This window comes from Gracilinanus agilis, chromosome 3 (assembly GCF_016433145.1).
Source record: "Gracilinanus agilis isolate LMUSP501 chromosome 3, AgileGrace, whole genome shotgun sequence".
NCBI lineage: Eukaryota > Metazoa > Chordata > Mammalia > Didelphimorphia > Didelphidae > Gracilinanus > Gracilinanus agilis.
Window position 1 is genome coordinate 625,830,377 of NC_058132.1, and position 20,695 is coordinate 625,851,071.

Here is a 20,695-nt window from a genome sequence, read left to right on the forward strand (position 1 = left end):
CCTTAGATTGTCAGAAAGCTTCAGTTGTCCTGATGATATACTATGGCTTGCAAATAGTGCAGTTAGGATTTGGAAACCCTTATTCTTCATTGGATCACTGTAGAAAGGCTCTATGAATCAGGGTGACCAAATTTTTTGGTGACACCCAATTTGACCTGAGATTAGCTAAAGACCTGATCCAGCAAAACTGAGATTGATGGCAGTTTGGAACAGGTCAACTAAAGTTTAATCAGCTTGTATATTTTGATTCATGGCAAAACATACAAATCTAATTTTTCAAACTATCCCATTTTCAGTCAATGTAATTTTCTGTTTTTCTGTAAAACAATGAGACCAGTGTAGATACTAAAGCTTTGTTGATTCAATACATTCCTCTGGTTTTCCTTCACTTTGGTTCAGATAGGTGAGAGTAGCTCTTTTCTCTTTTTTGCATTTGATGGAATAGATTATATAAATACTTCTCACTATGAAAATTCCAGCAATGACTAAAAAGTAGCTTCCATAAATTAGGAACTGGAAAAAACAAATAGACTTAAGTCATTCACACATACATATTTTCAGTGTTTTACTCTGCTAAAGTATAATGATGCTAGTGGCTTGCTTACAATATAGGGACTAATGAGACCAAGATCACACATAGGATCTCTTCAAGGGACAATTAGCATAACATACTTGTTCAATAAGCATTTATTAAATGTTTATAATATTCCATGTACTGGCTTAAGTATAAGGGATAATAGAAAAGCAAAAATTTTTCCTGCCCTCAAGGAACTCATATTCCAATGGGGAGATAGCATGTAAACAATAATGTACAAAGAAGATACAGACAGTGTAAATGGAAAATAATCTCAAAGGAAAGGAATTAGACATAGGAAAGGCTGCAGGAAAACACTTAGAGAAGTTGAAATTTGACCTGAGACTTGAAGGAGCCAGGATAGAGAATTGAGGAAGGAGGGCACCTAGATATGAGCGACAGTGAAAAAAGGCCCAGACTTGGGAGATGGAATTCATGTGTGAAGAATATCAAGTAGGAAAGTATCACTAGATTATAGATTATATGGATGATGAGTAAAATGTAAGAGAAATAGAAAAGTAGGAAGGACACAGTTTGTAAAGTGCTTTAAATGCCAGAGAATTCCAAATCCTTTTGGATCTGGTTTTTAACTCAATCTATGGCTTTGTGAATTCATTGGTGAAATCAGGTGAAATAACTAAGTATAACTCATCACTACTATGGGAAAAGAATTAATAGACCAAGTATTTCTATTTGAAGGTCACTAACCTGCTGAAGGCAAAATTCAGATCTCTAACTTTCATAGGATTTAAGTATTTTTTTAATGAACATAGTATTTAGTTTTTTCCTAAATATATGCAAAAACAAATTTTAACATTTATTTAAAAATGTTCAAGTTCCAAATTCTTTCCTGGCCTTCCTTCCCACCCTGCCCCATTGAGAAGGTAAGCAATTTGATAAAAGTTATATATATGCAGTCATGGAAATCATATTTCCATACTAGTCATGTTATACAGAAGACAGACCAAAAAGAAGCCTCCACAAAAATAAAGGAAAAAATATTATACTTTAATTAGTATTTAGGCTCCATCAGTGCACTCTCTGGAGGTGCATCACATTTTCCCTCAAGAGTCCTTCAGAATTGCTTTGGATCATTGTATTGCTGAGAATAGCTAAGCCACTTGCAGTTCATCAGTATACAGTACTGCTGTACAATGTTCTGGTTCATCTCACTTTACTTTGCATTAGTTCATGTAAGTTTTCCCAGATTTTTCTGAAGTCAGCCTGCTCATCATTTCTTATACACAATAGTATACCGTCACCATCATATACCACAATTTGTTCAGTCATTCCCTGTCTATTCTGATTCCTTCAATTTCTTTTTCCTCCCTTAATTGCTATACTTAGCATTTAGTAGTGATAATGGGCATCCTTGCTTTACTCCTGAATTTATTGGGAAGGCTTTTAGCTTATATCCATTATAGATAATGCTTGTTGATGGTTTTAGATAGATACTACTTAGCCTTCCAAATATCAAAGTCTAAGCTCTCAGGTCCTTTAACATGGAAACCTCTAAATTTTGTGTGATCCTGACTTTGGGTCCACAATATTTGAATTGTTTTTTCTTTCTGACTGTTTGAAATATTTTCTCCTTTTTAGAATGTGACTATAATTTTCCTGGGTATTTTTATTTTAGTATCTCTTTCACGAGATGATTCTTTTAATTTAATTTCTATTTAACCTTCTAGTTCTAGACTATTAGGGAAGTTTTCCTTATTAATTTCTTAGAATATCAAGTGAATTAATAAAATACATAAAGGAAGGAGCTATCAGATTTTAAATTGTATTATAAAGAAATAATTATCAAAACTATCTGGTACTGGATAAGAAATAGAAAGGTAGATCAGTGGAATAGAATAGACATACAACAAGCTGTAGAAAAGATTATAATCTTGCATTTGACAAAATCATAGATCTGATTTTTGGGATAAGAAATCATTCTTTGGTAAAAATTACTGGAATGGAAACTGGTTTGCCAGAAATGAGGTATAGACCAATATCTTCCCACCATTTACTAAGATAAAATCAAAGTGGATTCATGATCTAGACATAAAAGGAGATTCCATAAGTAAATCAGAAGAAGAGGGAACATATTACCTATAAGGTTTATGGATAGGAAAGGAATTAATGAGTCAACAAGAGATGGAGAACAGCAGTGTGAAATGTAAAATTGATAATTTTGAGTACATTAAATTAAGAAGTTTTTTATACAAATAAAATAAATGCTGCCAAGATTAGAAGGAAAGCAGAAAACTGGGGGAAAATTTTATAGACAGACTTTAGGTCTCATATCTAAAATATATAGAGAAAGTTGACAAACTTATAAAAATAGTAATTTATTTCTATAAGAATCATCACTGGACAGCTGGGTAGCTCAGTGGATTGAGAACCAGGCCTAGAGACAGGAAGTCCTAGGTTCAAATCTGACCTCATACACTTCCCAGCTGTTTGACCCTGGGCAAGTCACTTGACCCCCATTGCCTACCCTTACCACTCTTCTAAGCCTTAGAACCAATACATAGTATTGACTCCAAGATGGAAGGTAATGGTTTAAAAAAAAAAAAAAAGAATCATCCCCCAATTAATAAATAGGCAAAAGATATGAACAGACAATTTTTGGACGAAGAAAATGACACCAAATATAGGTAAATGAAAAATTCTCTAAATCACTACAGAATAGAGAAATGCAATCAAAACAACTCTTGTGATATCACCTCACACCCATCAGGTTGGCTAAGATAACAAAAGGGCAAAGTAGCAAATGCAGGAGGCCACATGAAAAAACAAGGATACTAATGCACTTCTTGTAGAGCTATAAACAGATCCAACAATTCTGGAGAGAAATTTGGCATTATATCCAGAAAATTATAAAACTGTGTATGCCCTTAAATGCAGCAATACTATTTCTGGGTTGAGGAAAGGAACCTATATATCCCCAAATATTTATAGTAATTCATTTTGTAGTGGCAAAGAATTGGAAACTGAGGGGATGTCCACCAGTTGGGGAATGGATGAACAAATTGTGGTATATGATTGTGATGGAATACTACTGTGCCATAAGAAATGATGAACAGACTGATTTTACAAAACCTTAGAAAGAACTCCATGAAATAATGAACAGTAAAGTAAGTAGAAACAGGAGAAATACACATCCACAGAATTAATGTTGGAAGAATAACTGTGAATATTATCTCCAGAAAGTGAACAGAAAGGTGAAATAGGAAATATTTAATTTATATGTACATTTTGGCTACCCAAACTATACCTTTTGTGATTCAAGGATGGTGGAGTGGGGCTGGGACACTGTGTAGGTTTGAAGAAAAGTAAAGTAAACATATAGGAAATTTCTGATTTCATTTGTGTATTATCTTTTTCTTTGTATATAGAAATGCTTGATTCCAATGGTTTTATAAAATTTGAATTAGAAAAAGAAAAAAATTAAGAGTGATAGAAGAAAATTATAAAAAGAGCAGCAACAACTTGTTAAAAGAGGCACAAAAATACTGAATAAAATAATAGCTTAAAAAACAGAATTGGTCAAATGGTAAGAGGCACAAAAATCCAGTGAAGAGAATGCCTTTAAAAAATAGAATTGGCTAAGTGGAAAAAGATCAAAAGCTCACTGAAGAAAATAATTCTTTAAATATTAAAATTGAGCAAATGGAAGCTAATAACTCCATGAAACATCAAGAAACAATAAAACAATTTTTTAATGAAAAAGGAGAGTAAAATGCAAAATATCTCATTGAAAAAAAGAATAGAACTGAAAAACAGATCAAACATAAATACAAAGAATTATTAGACTACCTGAAAGCCATGTTGAAAAAAAAGAGCCTCAACATCATATATCAAGGAATTATCAAGGAAGACTGCTCTGGTATCCTAGAGCCAGAAGGTTAAATAGAAATTTAAAGAAGCTGCTGATCACCTCCTTAAGGAGATCCCCAAATGAAAATTCTCAGGAATATTATAGCCACATTCCAGATCTTACAGGTAAAGGAGAAAATATTTCAAGCAGAAACAAAAAAACAGTTCAAGGGAATCATAATCAGGATCACACAAGATTTAGTAGCTTCTATATTAAATGAGTAAAAGACTTGGAATATGATATTATGGAAGGTAAAGGAGATAGAATTACAACCAAGAATAATTTAATAGGATTTCAAGCATTTCTGATGAAAAGACCAGAGCTGAAGAGATTTGACTTTTGAACACAATACTCAAGAGAAACATAAAAAGGTAAACAGAACAATGAAATTATAAGGGATTTTTAAAAGTTAAACTTTTAGTCTTCTTACATGGGAAGATGATATTCATAATTCCCCAAAGCTTAATTATTATTAAGACAATTAGAAAGTCATAGATATGAATTGATTATGATAGGATGATTTTAAATGAATTAAATTAAAGAGTGAGAAAGAGTGATGTATTGGTAGAATGGGAAAAATTATGTCATATAAAAGAAGCACAAAAGGAAGAGCTTTTAGTGAGGGGAAGTTAGGTGGGGTTGTGGCCAATACTCGAATCTTTTCTCATTGTAGTTGTCATGAAAGGGAATAACTTACATACTCAGTTGGCATAGAAATCTATATTATCCTATAGGAAAGTGGGAGGGGATCAGGATAAAGGAAGAGGTGGGGCTGATAGGAGCATGGATTAAGGAAGCCAGTGATCAAAAGCAAACAGACTTCTGAGGAGGTGCAGGGGAGAGAAAGAGAGAGAAATAAGACAGACAGACAGACAGACAGATGGATGGATGGACAGACAGAGACAGAGATGGATAAATAGAAAATATACAGTAATCATTATGTGAATGTGAATACACTCATAAAATAGACAGACAGAGACAGAGATGGATAAATAGAAAATATACAGTAAACATTATGTGAATGTGAATTCATTCATAAAATAGAAGTAGATTAGAAAATGGATTAAACACTGGAATTTGACAATACAGTATGTTATTTGAAAGAAACAGATGAAATGGAGAATCACACACAAAATAAAATTAAAGAGGTGGAGCAGAATCTTTTATGCCTCAGCTGAGGTAATAAAAAAACCAGAGATACCAATGATCTTGGGCAAAGCCAAAGCAAAAATAGATTGAATTAAAGGAGTTAGGCAGGGAAACTACATTATGCCAAGTGACCACAGACAATGAAGTATTATTAATACTAAATATAAATGCACCAAATAGCATAGCATCCACATTCTTAAAGGAAAAATTAAATACAGGAAAAAAGTATAGTACTGTACTGTAATTTCTCAGAACTAGGTAAATCTAACCAAAAATAAGTGATAAAAGTATATGAATAGGCAGTTTTCAAAAGAAATCAAAGTTATCTATAGTCATACAAAATGCTCTAAATTACTATTGATTTGGAAAAAATGAAAATTAAACCAACTATGTGGTACTATTATATACATATCAGATTGGCTAATATGACAGGAAAATAAAATGACAAATGTTGGAGGGAACATGGGGAAATGGGACAGCAATGCACTGTTTATGGAGTTGTTAATTGACCAAGCATTCTGAAGAACAATTGGAAACTATGCACAAAGGGCTATAAAACTAAACAAACCCTTTTTTTTACCCAGTAATACTGCTTCTAGGTTTGGATCAGAGAAAAGGAAAGAGGACCTCTATGTACAAAAATATAGCACCTTTTTTTGTGGTAGCTAAGAATTGGAAACTGAAGGGATGCCCATCAATTGGTGAATGGCTAAACAAATTGTGGTATATATGGTGTGATGGGATATAATTGTGCTGATGATATTCAGGATTCTTTCAAAAAAGCCTGGGAAAACTTATATGAACTAATGCAAATTGTAGGGTGTAGAACCAGGAGAGCATTTTACATAGTAATAACAGTATTAAACAATGCTCAACAATGAATGCAGTTATTCCCAGCAATACAATGATCCAAGACAGTTCTGAAGGACCCATGATGAAAAATACTACCCAACTCCAGAGAAAGAATTATAGAGTCTGAATGCAGATTGGAGCATACTTTTAAAACTTTTTCTTTTGACTTATATTTCCTTTGGTAACATGTTAATGTTGAAATATGTTTTGCATGACTGCAGATATATAATCTACATTAAATTGTTTGCCTCCTCAACTAGGAAAGGAGGTAGAGGGGGGAAAGCTTGCACCTTAAAAATGGAAAAAATGAATGTTAAAAATTATTTATAGTTGAGAAAAAAATAAAAATGATAGAAGATTAAAAAATATGTTACTCAGTTAATTATTTTGCATTAAGGTAGGAAGATGATGGATATCTCAGACAAATGAGCATTAGCTTTATTGAATGATCAATTAGAAATCATTTTAATACTTCATTATTAGAAAATATAAAGCATTACTTTTGAACTCCTTGTATTTTCTAATACATAGCTAGGCTTCGCTTATTGAAGTCTAAGCTTTTTTCCTTTTGTTCTTCCTTCAGTGAAGATAACAACTCACAAAAGATCCCAGCAGTTTCTATGTTAAATCACCTCCTGTCTTTCTCTTTTTTTCTGTTTTAGATCAGTTCCTCTATTTCTTGTTTTTTTCTTTTTTTCTTTTTAGATAATAAGAGAAAAGGATCTATAGTTTACACCTTACTATGGTGATTTCTATTTCTAAACTTGGAAGGAATTTCCTTTAGAAATCATTTTACCATGCAAAAATAGCAATTTGCCATCTATGCTCTCCTTTGGCAAGTGAAGGTAGAATAACTGTGGCTGCAGTGGCAGGGAAGAATTAGCCTGAGAAAACTTGGAGATTTGTGTGTTTCTGGACTGGCCAAAGCTGTTAATTAGATAGTGAGACCAGAGCTGATGATGGTGCTCCCACTGGAGAAAGCATTCCCTGAGACTTTGAAGTTACTACCTTCTAAGTTTCTTAGTTTGGGGGCAAAGGTCCTATTTTCCATCTCAGTCCATCCTTAATAGTGGCTAGCATCTATCTAGCTCGTTAGCATCTGCAGGGGGCTTCAGAATGTTAATTCACTTGGCAGGATTCTGTCTCAAATCTTCCTCCCTTCAAGTCTAGCACTCTATCCATTACCTCATCATGCTGCCTAATTACAGCTCTTCCACCCCAGTTCCCAGAAGAATTTAGCTTAAGGAAACTTACCTGAATATTGATGGGCAGATTCAGACCTCTAGAATCAACTATGATTAATGTCATTATGGTCTGAATCACCAAAGCCATAAAGGTGTTGACTCCAAAGACTAAAGCATAACGCTCCATGCTGAGGTTCACTGCAATCTGAAATCTAACATGACATAAATGGTCAATATCACCAATATCTAAAAGCTAATATCTGTGTATTAATATCACACACACACACAAAAGGTAACAGCAAAAGACAGGTTCCTTTGTTGGTCTTAGGAGCAGGGCTTTTAGGGTAGATAAATCATTGTCCTAGTGGGGATGTCTAGCCCACTTTTAGTCATCTTCTAGAAACAATGAAGAGTGAGATGGAGGAAAAATCAAGGGGGTAGAAGAAGAAGAGGGGAAATTTGGAACATCTATTGAAGCCCTATTCCTTATCTTTGGCACAAACTTAAAATCCTAGCTCCTGGGGAGGCCGATGCTGATAAATCTCTTAAAGCTTGGGAGGTCTGAGCTGCTGTTGTGCTAAAGCTGTTCAGTCTAAGTTTAGAATCAATAGAGTGAGCTCCTAGGAACGGAGATCTAGCGAGTTGCATAAGGAGGGACAAAACAACATAGGCCAGAAACAGGACAAATGAAAGCTTTCCTGCTGATCAGGGATGAGTCTGGCCTGTGAGTAGCCTCTGTCTTTCCAGCTTAGGCAAGAAAAGAAGAACTAATCTCAAAAAAACAAACAACAAAAAAAAGAGTTCTCTTCAAAACTGAGAAGTAGTGGCATAGAATTTTTTGATACAGGGCTAGGACTGGAATCAGGAAGACGAGGGTTTGAATCCCACCTGGGACACAAGTTATGTAATTTCTCTGTGCCTTGTTGTTCAGCCACTTTTGGTCATGCCCAGTTCTTTATAATCCCAATTGAGGTTTTCTTTGCAAAGAGTGATTTGTCATTTCCTTCTCCAGATCATTTTACAGATGAGGGAACTGAAGCAAAAATGATAAAGTAACTTGTCTGGAGTCACTTAGCTAAAAAACTTCTGAGGTCAGATTTGAACTTGGGAAGATGTCTTACTGACTCCAGGCCTGGCACTGTGGCACCTACCTGCCTTCTATGCCTTATGATTTGTTTACTAAGTCATAGATTATACACTTTTCAAAGGAGGGGTCTTTATGAATCACAGATTATTCATATATTCAAAATTCCTTTTGAAAATTGTTCCTGTTTGCTACTTATTTATTGGGAAATAGGTCTTAATGTTATGTATCTGTGTTAATTTCCCCTGTATTTTGGATATCAACCTTTTATCAGTTATATTTAATAAAATTGTTTCCTATTCTAATTTTTTTCTTTTTCTTTTTAAATCTCACAGTCTTTGTAGACGATAAACTCCTCGGGAGGAAGAATGATGTCGTATTTCTCTTTGTTTCTTCCTCAGTGCTATTCACATAGTAAGGTATTAATATTTGTCAAATGAATTGAGGATCTCAAATTAACAACAACAACAACAACAAATCAAACCATACATGAAGCATACAATTAAATCAGAATAGATTGTCCCAATGGAAAATGACAAAATCCAGGCCACAAAATAAGTCTCACAAGGGTCCTACTAAACAATACTTATAAAGAATTCAAGAAGCTATGATTTGTCATCCTGGGCAACTTCCAGGGTGGAACTTCCCTTCAGTAATGTTGAGTGTAACCAAGTAGGAATTTAATTGATTTGTTTCAGGTCATACAATAAGTGCCAGTGGTAGAATTTGGATCCAAATCTTCTGGATTCCTTAACTAGTGTGTGAAGTAAAATGCTTCCATCCCAAGGCATCTCATGGTGGGATACAGGAGTCACAGAATCATGTGCCGTGCCCGATGATCTGATGGCCTCCAGTAATGTCACCACAGTAGGGCAGACGACATGATGTTTGAAAGCCATTGGCCAAGGAAGGGGAGGAGAAGTGAGAGGATTTGAAAAGTGAGGATGGGAAGTAGAATAGTTCTCTGCTGGCTTCTTTACCTGACTCTGGGTTGGCATTTATCTCTGAGCTTTATCTAATCTTTTGATCTGTGGCAAGTGGCAAGCTGACTGCCACGGAGAACTGGATTACTGCCTAAAGTTCGAAAGACTGATACCTATCACTTTCTCTATCTCTTTCTCTCTCTTTACTCATAAATGCTGTTTTATGTTTTTTATTTAAATTTTTATTTATAACGCTAGTAGTCCATCTATTGAGCAAAGATAGCCCTACTATTGCTTATTTTCTTTAAAAAAAAACACTTAAATAACAGTTATTTTCTTCAAAAAAATATTAGAATGCCTTTTAGAGGTTTTTCTCTTGGTATGCAAGATTGTCCCTTGCTGGAACCTTGATTCATTTTGAACAAGTGCTTAGACATCTATCCCATATCAGGTTTAGACAAGTTTTATAAAGGCAGTGGCTTATGAATTCTTGGAAGAACAGTAGGCTGGCACTGTGGGTCCTGAAATGACCAACTGGGTGTTTTGTTTTTTTAAGTACATGAAATTCCTTGCCATCAGACCAAAGGAAAGGTTTAACTTCACTTGAAGGATAACTAATTTGGTAACCTCTTATGTGAGAAGTTTGGAACCCAACAACCCAAATGGACAGGATACCCTAACCTTGACGAGGATTGTCACATTCACATATAATCTCTGTGCTGCAGTTAACTCTAAATATGGAATAACACTTAGATAATTTTCAAAGTTCTAAGTTTCATGGACAAGAAAACTGAATTTACAAGCACTGTGTGAACTTTTGCATAAGATTTACTATTGGAATGTCACTGATAAAAGTCTGATATCCAAGATGGGTAGGGAAATAACTTGAATTTATAAGACCAAGAGCCATTTCTCAATTAATAATCAGTAAATGCATCAAGAACTATAAGATAAAATGTTCCTAATCACTAACACCAGAAGAAATATGAATTAAAGCAACTCTTAAAATTTCCTTTCACATCTGTCTAATTGGCTGGCACATTTATATCTTGCTGGTCAAGATACAAATAGATTCAACCATTTTGGAAACAACAAGGAAACTAGGCGGCCTCTGAGAATTCTTGTAGCTCTAATTTGCCAGCCTATACTCTGTGATTTTTCTCCTATATAATATATATAGGATATATGATATAATACATGTAACATAATAATAATATTTTGGCTTTTACTCCAAACTGATTCTTACTATAGAATTTGGACTGACAGAAGTCCACAACACCAAAAGCTTGTTAAGAACTTAGCCCTTGCCATAAAGGAAGCATTTAACAAATTTTTATTCATAATTCCATTTAAAAAACAGAAATGTGCCAAGGGCTGGTATGAACGTATGACCTATTTTTGCTATTTTTCATCTAGGTTCTGTGACTAATGGATAAGAGACTAAGAAGATCTCAATTTTCAGAGGTAGAGCTCTTGAAAGATTTTATGGAAGTGAATTTGTCTCTATCTTCCCTGCAGAGGCTTAAGTAGAAGGAATAGGACTGATGTTACTCTATTTTCTGAGTAGATCATGGAAGGGTCATTGGATTATAGATTTAGTGTGCATGCCCTAAGCCCACATTATGCAAACCAATGAATGTTAGATGCTATTATCAGTTGATTATTTTATCACTGATCAGAGTTACCAAAGAGGAAGTTGTGAGCAATGAATACCTCATTCCTTCAGGTGTTTTTTTCCTGGCATCATGGAGCACTATCTTCGCATCTTTAGCATTCTTAATGTTTTCCTTATAGCATATTTTGACTTTCCTTATGAATTAGGGCGGACCTTGGCTTCTATGTTTTAAAGAACATCTGTGGGATTTTGATCTTTAAATAATCTTTGCATCTAGGTCTCTCAGGGTATCTTTATTTCATTTTCCTGGGAACATTTCTAAAACTGGTTTCACAGAGAGAGAGAGATATCCTAGGATTACCCAACCAGAGATTGGGAGTGAAAGCAACCTCACCAGTGAACACACAATGGAATCATATCCTGTTATGATAATTTGCAAAACAAAACAAAATCAAATCAAAATCTGATGACATATCCTTGCCAAAGTGACTGTTCAACACAATTAACCTTTTCCTAGATTCATTGTTCTCAGCAAAATTCAGATAGCAAGGTAAATCATTGCATTGCCACTGACAATAAAAGAATAGATGCATTCAAGACAGATCTCAAGTAGGTAAAATGGTTCTGTTATCCAAAGAAAGAGAAGGATGTATTTCTTAAATAAGAAATTAAGACAAATTTGAGGGAAATACAGTAATACTTACACTGCAATGGTTATGAGAAGCATATAACCTGATTTGAAAATCAAATAGCCAGCATAACACACCCAGATGTTGTTGGTGAAATGCATGAGGAATAGTGAAGCAGCATCTAGGACTGAGAAGATTCCTAAAGCCAGTTCTCCCAAAAGATCCCAGTTGATTTTTAGATATCCCATGGCAAAGGCTGCCAAAGCACCTTCAAGGAAGAGAATAAAGATCAGCTTGTTATTTGTGCCAGTCTAGGGAACACCTATTTAAAAAAAAAAATCAGAAATCTTGTTTAATAATTCATGGATGATCAAATCATTGCTCTAGAGCTGGAGGGGTCAGAGTTAGTAGATGACCTCCTTTTATAGATGAAGAAATGGAAGCCTAGAGAGGTGAAGAGACAAGTACAAGATCACATAGGTAAAGAGCATCAAGAGGTAATATTTGAACTCATGTTATCTGATTCTGCAATACAGTACAAAGCACTTTCAAATAGGCAAGAATACTCACAAATATGAGGGATAGGATAGACTTCCTGGAAGAGGTGACACCTGAGCTGTGCTTATAAAGACTAAAGAAATTCTATGAGATGAAAGTAAAAAGGGGTTATGTTATTCTAGACATGAAAATTCTATACAAAAGCATGGTGTGAAATTATGAATGTAGGACCAGACTATTGTAAAAAGAAATCCCTTATGGGATTTTAGTTTGACAAAAATTCACCACTTTGCTAAAAATCCCTCTTTATTTTTCCTGTCAATAATGAAATGTTTCCTTTGTAGTTTTGTTTCAGGGTATATTGAGACTAGAAGATGATAGTGTCACCAAGTCCAGAACCCTCAACTGCTCATGTGATGAAAGTATGACCCAGAGACTGAATCAGCCTAGATATTAAGTAACTGAGCCAAGGACTAAAAACCTGATCCACCTAGTGTCCCAGTGAAGTGCTTGTTCTGAAGAAAAAAAAATGTAGGATACATTTTAAAATTTAATTTACATTACTAAAATTTTCTCTATCACTTTCTTAAGTCTAGACAATTGACAAAATAATCAGTCAAAGCTACCAAGCTTGGATTTAGGAGGACTTGGGTACAAATCTGGCCTTAGAGACTTCCTACCTGTGTGACCCCAGGCAAGATATTTAACCCCCATTGCCTAGTTCTTGCTGTTCTTCTGTCTTAAAATTGATACTAAGACAAAAATCAAGGACTTAATAAGAAAAGAAATTGGGTCTGATAGCCAATGTTGAGAATATGTTTTGTTTGAGAATACATTTTTATTACAAAGGTTTTTTTTTTTCCTTGCTTTCTCAGGTGAGGTTAGATAAAACAGAGGAAAGATGGGAGAGAGAAAAAACAGATCTAAAAATAAAAGAAAAGTTTAACTAAAAAAAAAGCAATCAAGCACTGATTTGTAGCATTAACCCTGAAAACTTAGTAATCAGACTTTACAAGTTGGTTCTAGCTGGATCATTCCTGCTTAAACCCAAGTTCCAAAGCTTTTTGCTTTTGTTTTTTCAAGTTCCTTAACAGTTGCAAGATCTTGTCTGTACTTGCTCTCTCCTTCTCAATTTCAGTATCTAATCCTCTGAATATATGGACTAAGACTGAGGGCTATGCAGTCATTATTTTTAGTTGAGATTTTTTTTAGTCTTCTGTTTGATCCCTTGTAGGTGTGGTCAAATTTCGATGAGATCTTAGGTCTGCCAATAAAATAGTACTTATTAAGCATAAACTAAGTGCCCAGCGTGGTGCTGGGTACTCAGGATATGAAGGCAGTTCCTGTCCTCAAGGAGCTTAGATTCTTTGGAAAAGACAGCATGGACACACACACAGACACCTGAATGTATGTATGTGTATATACATATATATGTACACACATATATAAATGTATTCATTCTAATTTTACAGAGTTTGCTTAGGAAACAGAAAGTAATTAGAATGATTTTCTTCTCTCACAGATGACATCTGTGTTTAGAAAATGAAAGACCTTTAAAGCCAAGCTTTTATGATTTTGTAAAATTTTTGCCCTTTCTAAACACAGGCTAGGTAATAATATCTGTAAAAGAAAATGGAAATGGCTTCTGTCCAGAAACAGGTACAGAAAATCAAAAGGGAAGGAAATGCATTTAAGTGGAGCAATCAGAAAGAATGGTCCAAGACTTCTAAAGCTCAAACTACACTCTCCAAGAAGAAAGGGGTCAAAAGAATGAGCTTTACAATGGGTTTCCTGAAAATTTCAATAAAGACATGGGTGTGGAACCATCTCACTTCCTAGAAAATATCTTCAAAGTCTCTTTTGGTTTTCAATTAAGAAAATAAATGTCTCTATTGTTTAGTTGACTTCTAACATCAGATTAGTCAACTAGTCAGTCAATCAGCCAACTAGTGTTTATTAGGTTTCTACCATATGCTAGCTGTTAGGGAACTAAAGAAAAGCAAAAATAAAATAAAATAAATTAAATTGTAAAGACCCTGCTCGCAGTATAATGTGAAGAAGACAACATACAAGGAAACAGACACAAACAATATAAATAATGGCAAATTGGTGGTAGTCTCCTTATAAGGGAAGGCACTAGGAGTAAGGAAGATTGAGACCTCTTGCAGAAGGTTGGAATTTTAGTTGAGGCTTGAAATCAAGGCAGCTAGGAGGCAGAGATGAAGAGAGAGATCTAGGCATGGAGGGACAGCCATATCTCTCTTTAAGAAGAGAGTGAGAGGGGCAGCTGGGTAGCTCAGTGGAGTGAGAGTCAGGCCTAGAGACAGGAGGTCCTAGGTTCAAACACAGCCTCAGCCACTTCCCAGCTGTGTGACCCTGGGCAAGTCACTTGACCCCCATTGCCCACCCTTACCAATCTTCCACCTATGAGACAATACACCGAAGTACAAGGGTTAAAAAAAAAAAAGAGAAGAGAGTGAGAGCAGAGAAAGTGAAGGAACCTATTGTGAAAGTCCTTTTGAGCTAGTCATTTAGTTATAAAAGACAGAAGAGATATAGGACAATAGTAGTTAGCAGGGAAGGAAGAATCATTTTCCAGATAGGAGAGACATGGGTATGTCTGTAGGCAGTAGGGAATGAGCCAGAAGAAAGAGAGAGAATGAAAGTGACAGAGTAGGGATGACAGATGGAGGCAAGTAGTACTGTAGTAGTAGCTGGGGATACTTAGTAAATGTGGGACAAAAAAATGGTACCTTGTATACAGTGATCATTTCCTTTTTGCTTTTATGTAGCTCTTTATAGCTAACATTTATATAGGGTCTATTTACTTACTTACCAGTCCTTACTATTGACCAGAAATTATGCTAAGCTCTTTACACATATAATCTCTTTTGATCCCCACAGTAGAGGTAGGTTATTATCCCAATTTTACAGTTAAGGAAACTGAGGCAAACAGAACAGAAAAAACCTGGCTTCTTTTGTATCCCCAATGACTGGCATTGTTTTTGTTTAATTTACTGAAAAAGAAATCTCCAGCTTTGTATACCCACCACCAAATGTTGCAACAGCTTCTACTGCTCCATTATACACATCAGAACTCTGAGATGGTGCCTTGTGATCCCATAGAATCTGGACATAGTTTAACACTTGGTTATAGCCAGCTGTGGAAGAAGCCCACCAAATGGACCAGAAAAAAAGATGTTTGGTTGAGTAGCAGTCCTTCAAGTCTTGGCACCACTGCAAAAACACCCTCAGCATCAGGTTTTTATGTTGGAGGTCAAGTAATCTGCTTTCTTGCTGCCTTCCTGATTTGGCTGGTGATTCTGAAATGGTACCACCTTCTTGGCTGACGGAGCGTCCATGACTAGGCGTCTCTAGAATTTCATCCTTGCCTGGCGATCCTGGAGAACTTTCTTCTGCATTGTTTTTTTTATGGAAGAACATGCTTTTCTGGGGCATTGGCAGAAAAAATGAGAAAACCAATGCCAAGGAGACAACAACCATGCTTATAACGTTGAGGTAAAAGTAAGGTACATGTGCCAGGGAGACTAAGAGTTGTCCCAGGACAGAAGAAGCGGTGTAAGCCACTAGTGTGATGCTTCTACAGTAACTTGTTACTTTCTGGTAATGTTCCACACTGACCACACTGTAAATGTAGGAATAATAGGCCACTTCTGTGGCAGTGGCCAACCCATAGAAAAATTCCACAATCTGCATGGCTAATAATCCTTGGGCAAATAAGAGCAGCAGCCACGTAACCACAAAGCTAACTCCCTGTAAGATGATGACAGGTTTATACCGAAGGTAATCAGTCAGCACAAACACAGGGAACAGCAGCACCAAGTAAGAGTAAGTCCAAACTGGAAACATATGATTAGAGACCTGTGAGGTCCGGAGGGGGAAAAAAAAAGGATGTATAACATGACAATGAGGCAACTCAAAGCTTCTTACACATGAAAGACAGTGAATTAATAATAGCTAGAATTTCTGTAGCACCCACTACGTGCTAGGTACTGCTTACAAATTTTATCCCATTTGAGATGAATGAAATCAGTGAAGACTAGATTGAATACTTGGTCCAGTATAACATTACTGCTCTGATTTAGGATCTTTTGATTTCCTCCCATCAGTGAAAAGAGAAGCAGAAAACAGATTTTCCAAAGCCAGATTTGCAAAGTTGACAGACCCAGGGCAATTATTTCCAAGGTGTATTCTGCAGTTATCAAAGGAGAACTCTTATTTTTGGAAGATTCTTTCCTGCCTTACTTTTATCTTCTGTAAGTCTGCAGAGACCATTATTATCCAGGCCTTGCATGAATGTCTTCCTCACTTCTGCCTCTTTAATTGCCTAAGACTTCTTTCAAGGCTCACCTTATATTTAAAATCAAACTTTTCTGGGTGCTCTCTCCCATATATTATCTCATATATAGTACCTGCTTAGTAGCCTCTTCCTTCCCATCCCATGGAAGCTCCCTTAGGGCAGAGACTATATTATTTTTGTTTTTGTATTTCCCCCAGAGTCTACCATTAGCCCTCTATACAATGGGAGTTGGATAAGTGCTTCTAGGATTGTCCTTAGATTAACTCCTAGCATTCAGTATTTGGTTAAGAAGGGAATACACTGAGTAAAAGCAGCACCCAGAAACCTGCCCTGAGGCAATGCAGCCTTAGCTTAGACTGTACCACCCTAAGAACAAGATGCTATTGTTAATTATATATGTATTTCCCTATAGAAATGAAGCTTTGTCTTCCTGGACTGATTCCTACCCTGGTGGAAACTAATTTGCAAGATTTTTCATTGTCTTTGGTTTGACCTAATCATTAGGAATTGCATATCAGCCTATCTATTTACTATCTATCTATCCATCTATCCATCCATCCATCTATCTATCTATCTATCTATCTATCTATCTATCTATCTATCTGTCTGTCTGTCTGTCTGTCTGTCTATCCATCTACCCACACATCCATCTGTCTCATCTATCATTCTCTCTCTAGCCACACATATGCATATACATATATACAAACACACATAACATATATGTATATATAAACACAAACATGTATATCCCCTTATATACACATGCATGCAAATATGTATATATGAAAAGATATAGATACAGATCTATAGCCATATCTATGCCTTTATAGATCTATAGCTATTTTTCTAAATCTACATAGAATTGTGCCAATTTTTAAAAGTTTTTTTTTTATTGTTCTCGTTTGCTTTTTATATTATTAACATCTGGGATTCTAAACTTGGAGTAAGTGAACTTGTTTTTCAAAGACAGATAAAGAGATAGAAGGCTATTTCAGTATAACTGATTTCCTTTGCAATTCTGGGCATTTCATTTAATACATTTAAAATTATTACCCTGAGAAGGAGTCTAAAGGCTCTAGACTGCCAAAGGAATCCCTGAGCTGCAAAAAGGCTAAGACACTGACTTACATAGAAAACCAGCTTGGCATAGCAGAAAAAAGCTAGCTATGGATCGAGAAAGACCTGGGTTCAAGCAAACCCTCATTAACTCTGTGGTTCCAGGCAAATAAACTAACCTTTCAGTGCTTTAGGCTCTCAGTAATAGAGAAAATGACAAACCATTATTGGGAGAGGGAGTTTTCTCTTTTAGGAGTGAGAGTGAAATCAGAGGTCCAGCCCCTAAGGCCCTTCCACCTACATTTCCCAATGTTTCCCTTTCCCTCCCTCCCAGAAAATGAAAGGTGAACAGTTCAGAAGTCATTCAAGGCTTTCCATACCCATAGTCCCTCATTTTGGCAATGAAGCCAGGGTAGGGGCTGAAGGAATGCACTTTTCCCATCTCTTTTTAGTGCCAAACTTGGTCCGATTATTCCTGAACTGCATTAATTCCAAGTGTTTTTTTTCTTTCTACCAATATTGTAATATCTATTATTTATATATTTAGTATCCTTGCTGTTTTTAAACTTGTTTGTCTTTTCCTGTCACTTTCTAGTCTCAAGAGCCTCTTATAAGCCAATAATGCAATGACACCTTCTGAGCCGTATTCTCTGTCTAATATATCAGAAATGGCTTGGTGGTATAGTGGATAGAGCACTGGACCAAGGACAGGAAGACCAGTATTCAAATTCAGCCTCAGACACCTACTATGTATATGACCCTGTATAAGCAATTTAGCCTCTGTTTGCCTCAGTTTCTTCATCTATAAAATGAGGATAATAATAGCACCCACCTCTCAGGGTTGACATAAGGATCAAATGAGATAATACTTGTAAAGAGCAGTGTCTGGCACATAGTAGGTGCTATATAAATGTTAGCTGTTACTATTATTATTAGATTTGTCAGGAGGTTGAATTATTTGATAAAGTTTCTCCCACGGATCTAGCCCTCCCCCAAGAATTAGTCCACACATTAGAACCTCCTCCCAGGCTTAAGCGGAAGCTAGAATCCTAAACCCAGAGGTGGAATCCTATCGCAGTCTGTGGGACTTTGGACAAGGTCACGTTATCTTTTTGTTCTTCCCCAGGGGAAGAGAGTTGAACCAGAAGTCCTTTAAAATACCTTCCAGTTCTAGAGGCACAATCCTAATACAATGGGCACAGCAGCTTTTTTCTTTTCAAGTTTGCTGCAAACTAAAACTGATGCAGGAATTAAGAAGCCATCGAGGGCTCTGGAAAGGAAGACAAGTTGGAGAAACCCCAGGATAGTTTCAACTTTTCTTTGCTACATCCTAAAAATGTTACAGTTAATATGGAAAGAGAAGTGAAAGCTTTTCCTTATCTTTTCTCATTTTACAAAACAATGGAAAGGCTGCCATAGTGTTTTTACATCAAAGAGAATGCCTAACTATGTTATCTTCCCTTTTTTTTCTTGGGGAAAATTCTTTTAAGTGCTGGGTTACCCAGTTTAGACAGGTTCTGGCTACCTAAAGGTGACTTTCGTTTTTGAGTGGAGAGTAATGGAATCCAAGGGAAGCTAGGAAATTGTCCTTGCAACAATTTTAGGATGAAGCAAAGAAAAGATTAAACTATTCTGGGGCTTCTCCAACTTGTCTTCCTTTCCAGAACCCCGGATGGCTTCTTAACTCCTGTACCATGAAGAAGGAGTCCTAGAGGTGGAACTATTTATTGGGGTGCTCTGGGCCCCAGTTCTTTTTGAACCGAGTAGAGGAGCTAAGCCATTAAATTTCTCCTACAACAAATACCAGAGAATCCTTCAACACCCCCATTTGTTTATCTTACCTGAAGTTGAGTTAAAGTCCCAAGATTTTTGGTTGTAACTTGAGAGTAGGTAGAATTCAGTCCATGTAGAACATGAACCCTCCCCCTCCCACCCCCAGCATGTACACACACACACACACACACACACACACACACACACACACAATATCACAAACATACTCTTGTTTCTGGATGAATCTATCATTTAATTTACCTCATTGAGTGTCAGATTCTTATCAGGTCCAATTAAGTAAGGTGTGAGGAATGGTTCTGAAGGTCTAGCCATGGAGAAAAATCCATAGATACAGAGAATGACGGTGGGGAAAATCCAGGACTGACGCTTTGTTTTATAACAATCCATGGTTGGTTAGACTGAAAAAATACAAAGATCATGAACAGAGACTGATGCTCCAAGTTTCTTCTTTAAAGATAAAAGCAAATTACTTTCCACAAAAATTCTGGATTACCTCTCCAAGCCACACTCTTCCTTTCTCCTCAAGAATGAAATGAGCCCAAGGTTAGAGGATAGAAATTGAAAGATGAGGTTACTCTTCCTAACTCCTTGGAAACAAATAGTAACTTCACAAGGTTGGAGGTAATGTTACATGTATTGCTTTCTCAGCCCGAGTTAAAGCAGATTCCAGGAGTGATTACTACCAAGTAAAATCCCCTTCATTCCTTCAAAAGCATCATAAAATTCCTGAGGGGTGACTCCTATCAAGTAGAATCCTCTTTATACCTTTTAACGCAGAACCATAAGATCCTAGAAATCCAGGGAAAGCTCAGCTAGTCCCACCTTCTCCATTTACAAGTAAAAAACAGACAAACAAACAAAAAGGAGCAAGAGTAGAATTGATGCCCCTAGAGCAGAAACTGATACAAGAAAGATAAAAAGGGAGAAGCTAATACAGAACCACATAGAAGTTTTAAATTCTGAGACATAGGTTTTCTCTTTGACCCTACAGTTTTCTTCCTTCCTTCCTTCTTTCTTTTCTTTCTTTCTTTCTTTTCTTTCTTTCTTTCTTTCTTTCTTTCTTTCTTTCTTTCTTTCTTTCTTTCTTTCTTTCTTTCTTTCTTTCTTTCTTTCTTTCTTTCTTTCTTTCTCTCTCTCTCTCTCTCTCT

The 20,695-nt window shown here is 36.0% G+C and overlaps 1 protein-coding gene across 1 annotated transcript in view; it reads right to left on the minus strand.

Moving 5' to 3' along the window:
* Positions 1 to 226: 226 nt before the first annotated feature.
* SLC19A3 (solute carrier family 19 member 3) overlaps positions 227 to 20,695 on the minus strand; it is a 59,074-nt gene continuing 38,605 nt past the window's right edge. The window contains exons 5-9 of the mRNA XM_044670822.1: positions 19,788 to 19,945; positions 15,427 to 16,258; positions 11,954 to 12,146; positions 7,698 to 7,839; positions 227 to 513 (exon numbers count right to left, since the gene is read on the minus strand). Coding sequence (XP_044526757.1) covers positions 346 to 513; positions 7,698 to 7,839; positions 11,954 to 12,146; positions 15,427 to 16,258; positions 19,788 to 19,934 — 1,482 coding nt within the window. The 5' untranslated portion in view covers positions 19,935 to 19,945 and the 3' untranslated portion in view covers positions 227 to 345. The remainder of the gene's footprint in view (positions 514 to 7,697; positions 7,840 to 11,953; positions 12,147 to 15,426; positions 16,259 to 19,787; positions 19,946 to 20,695) is intronic.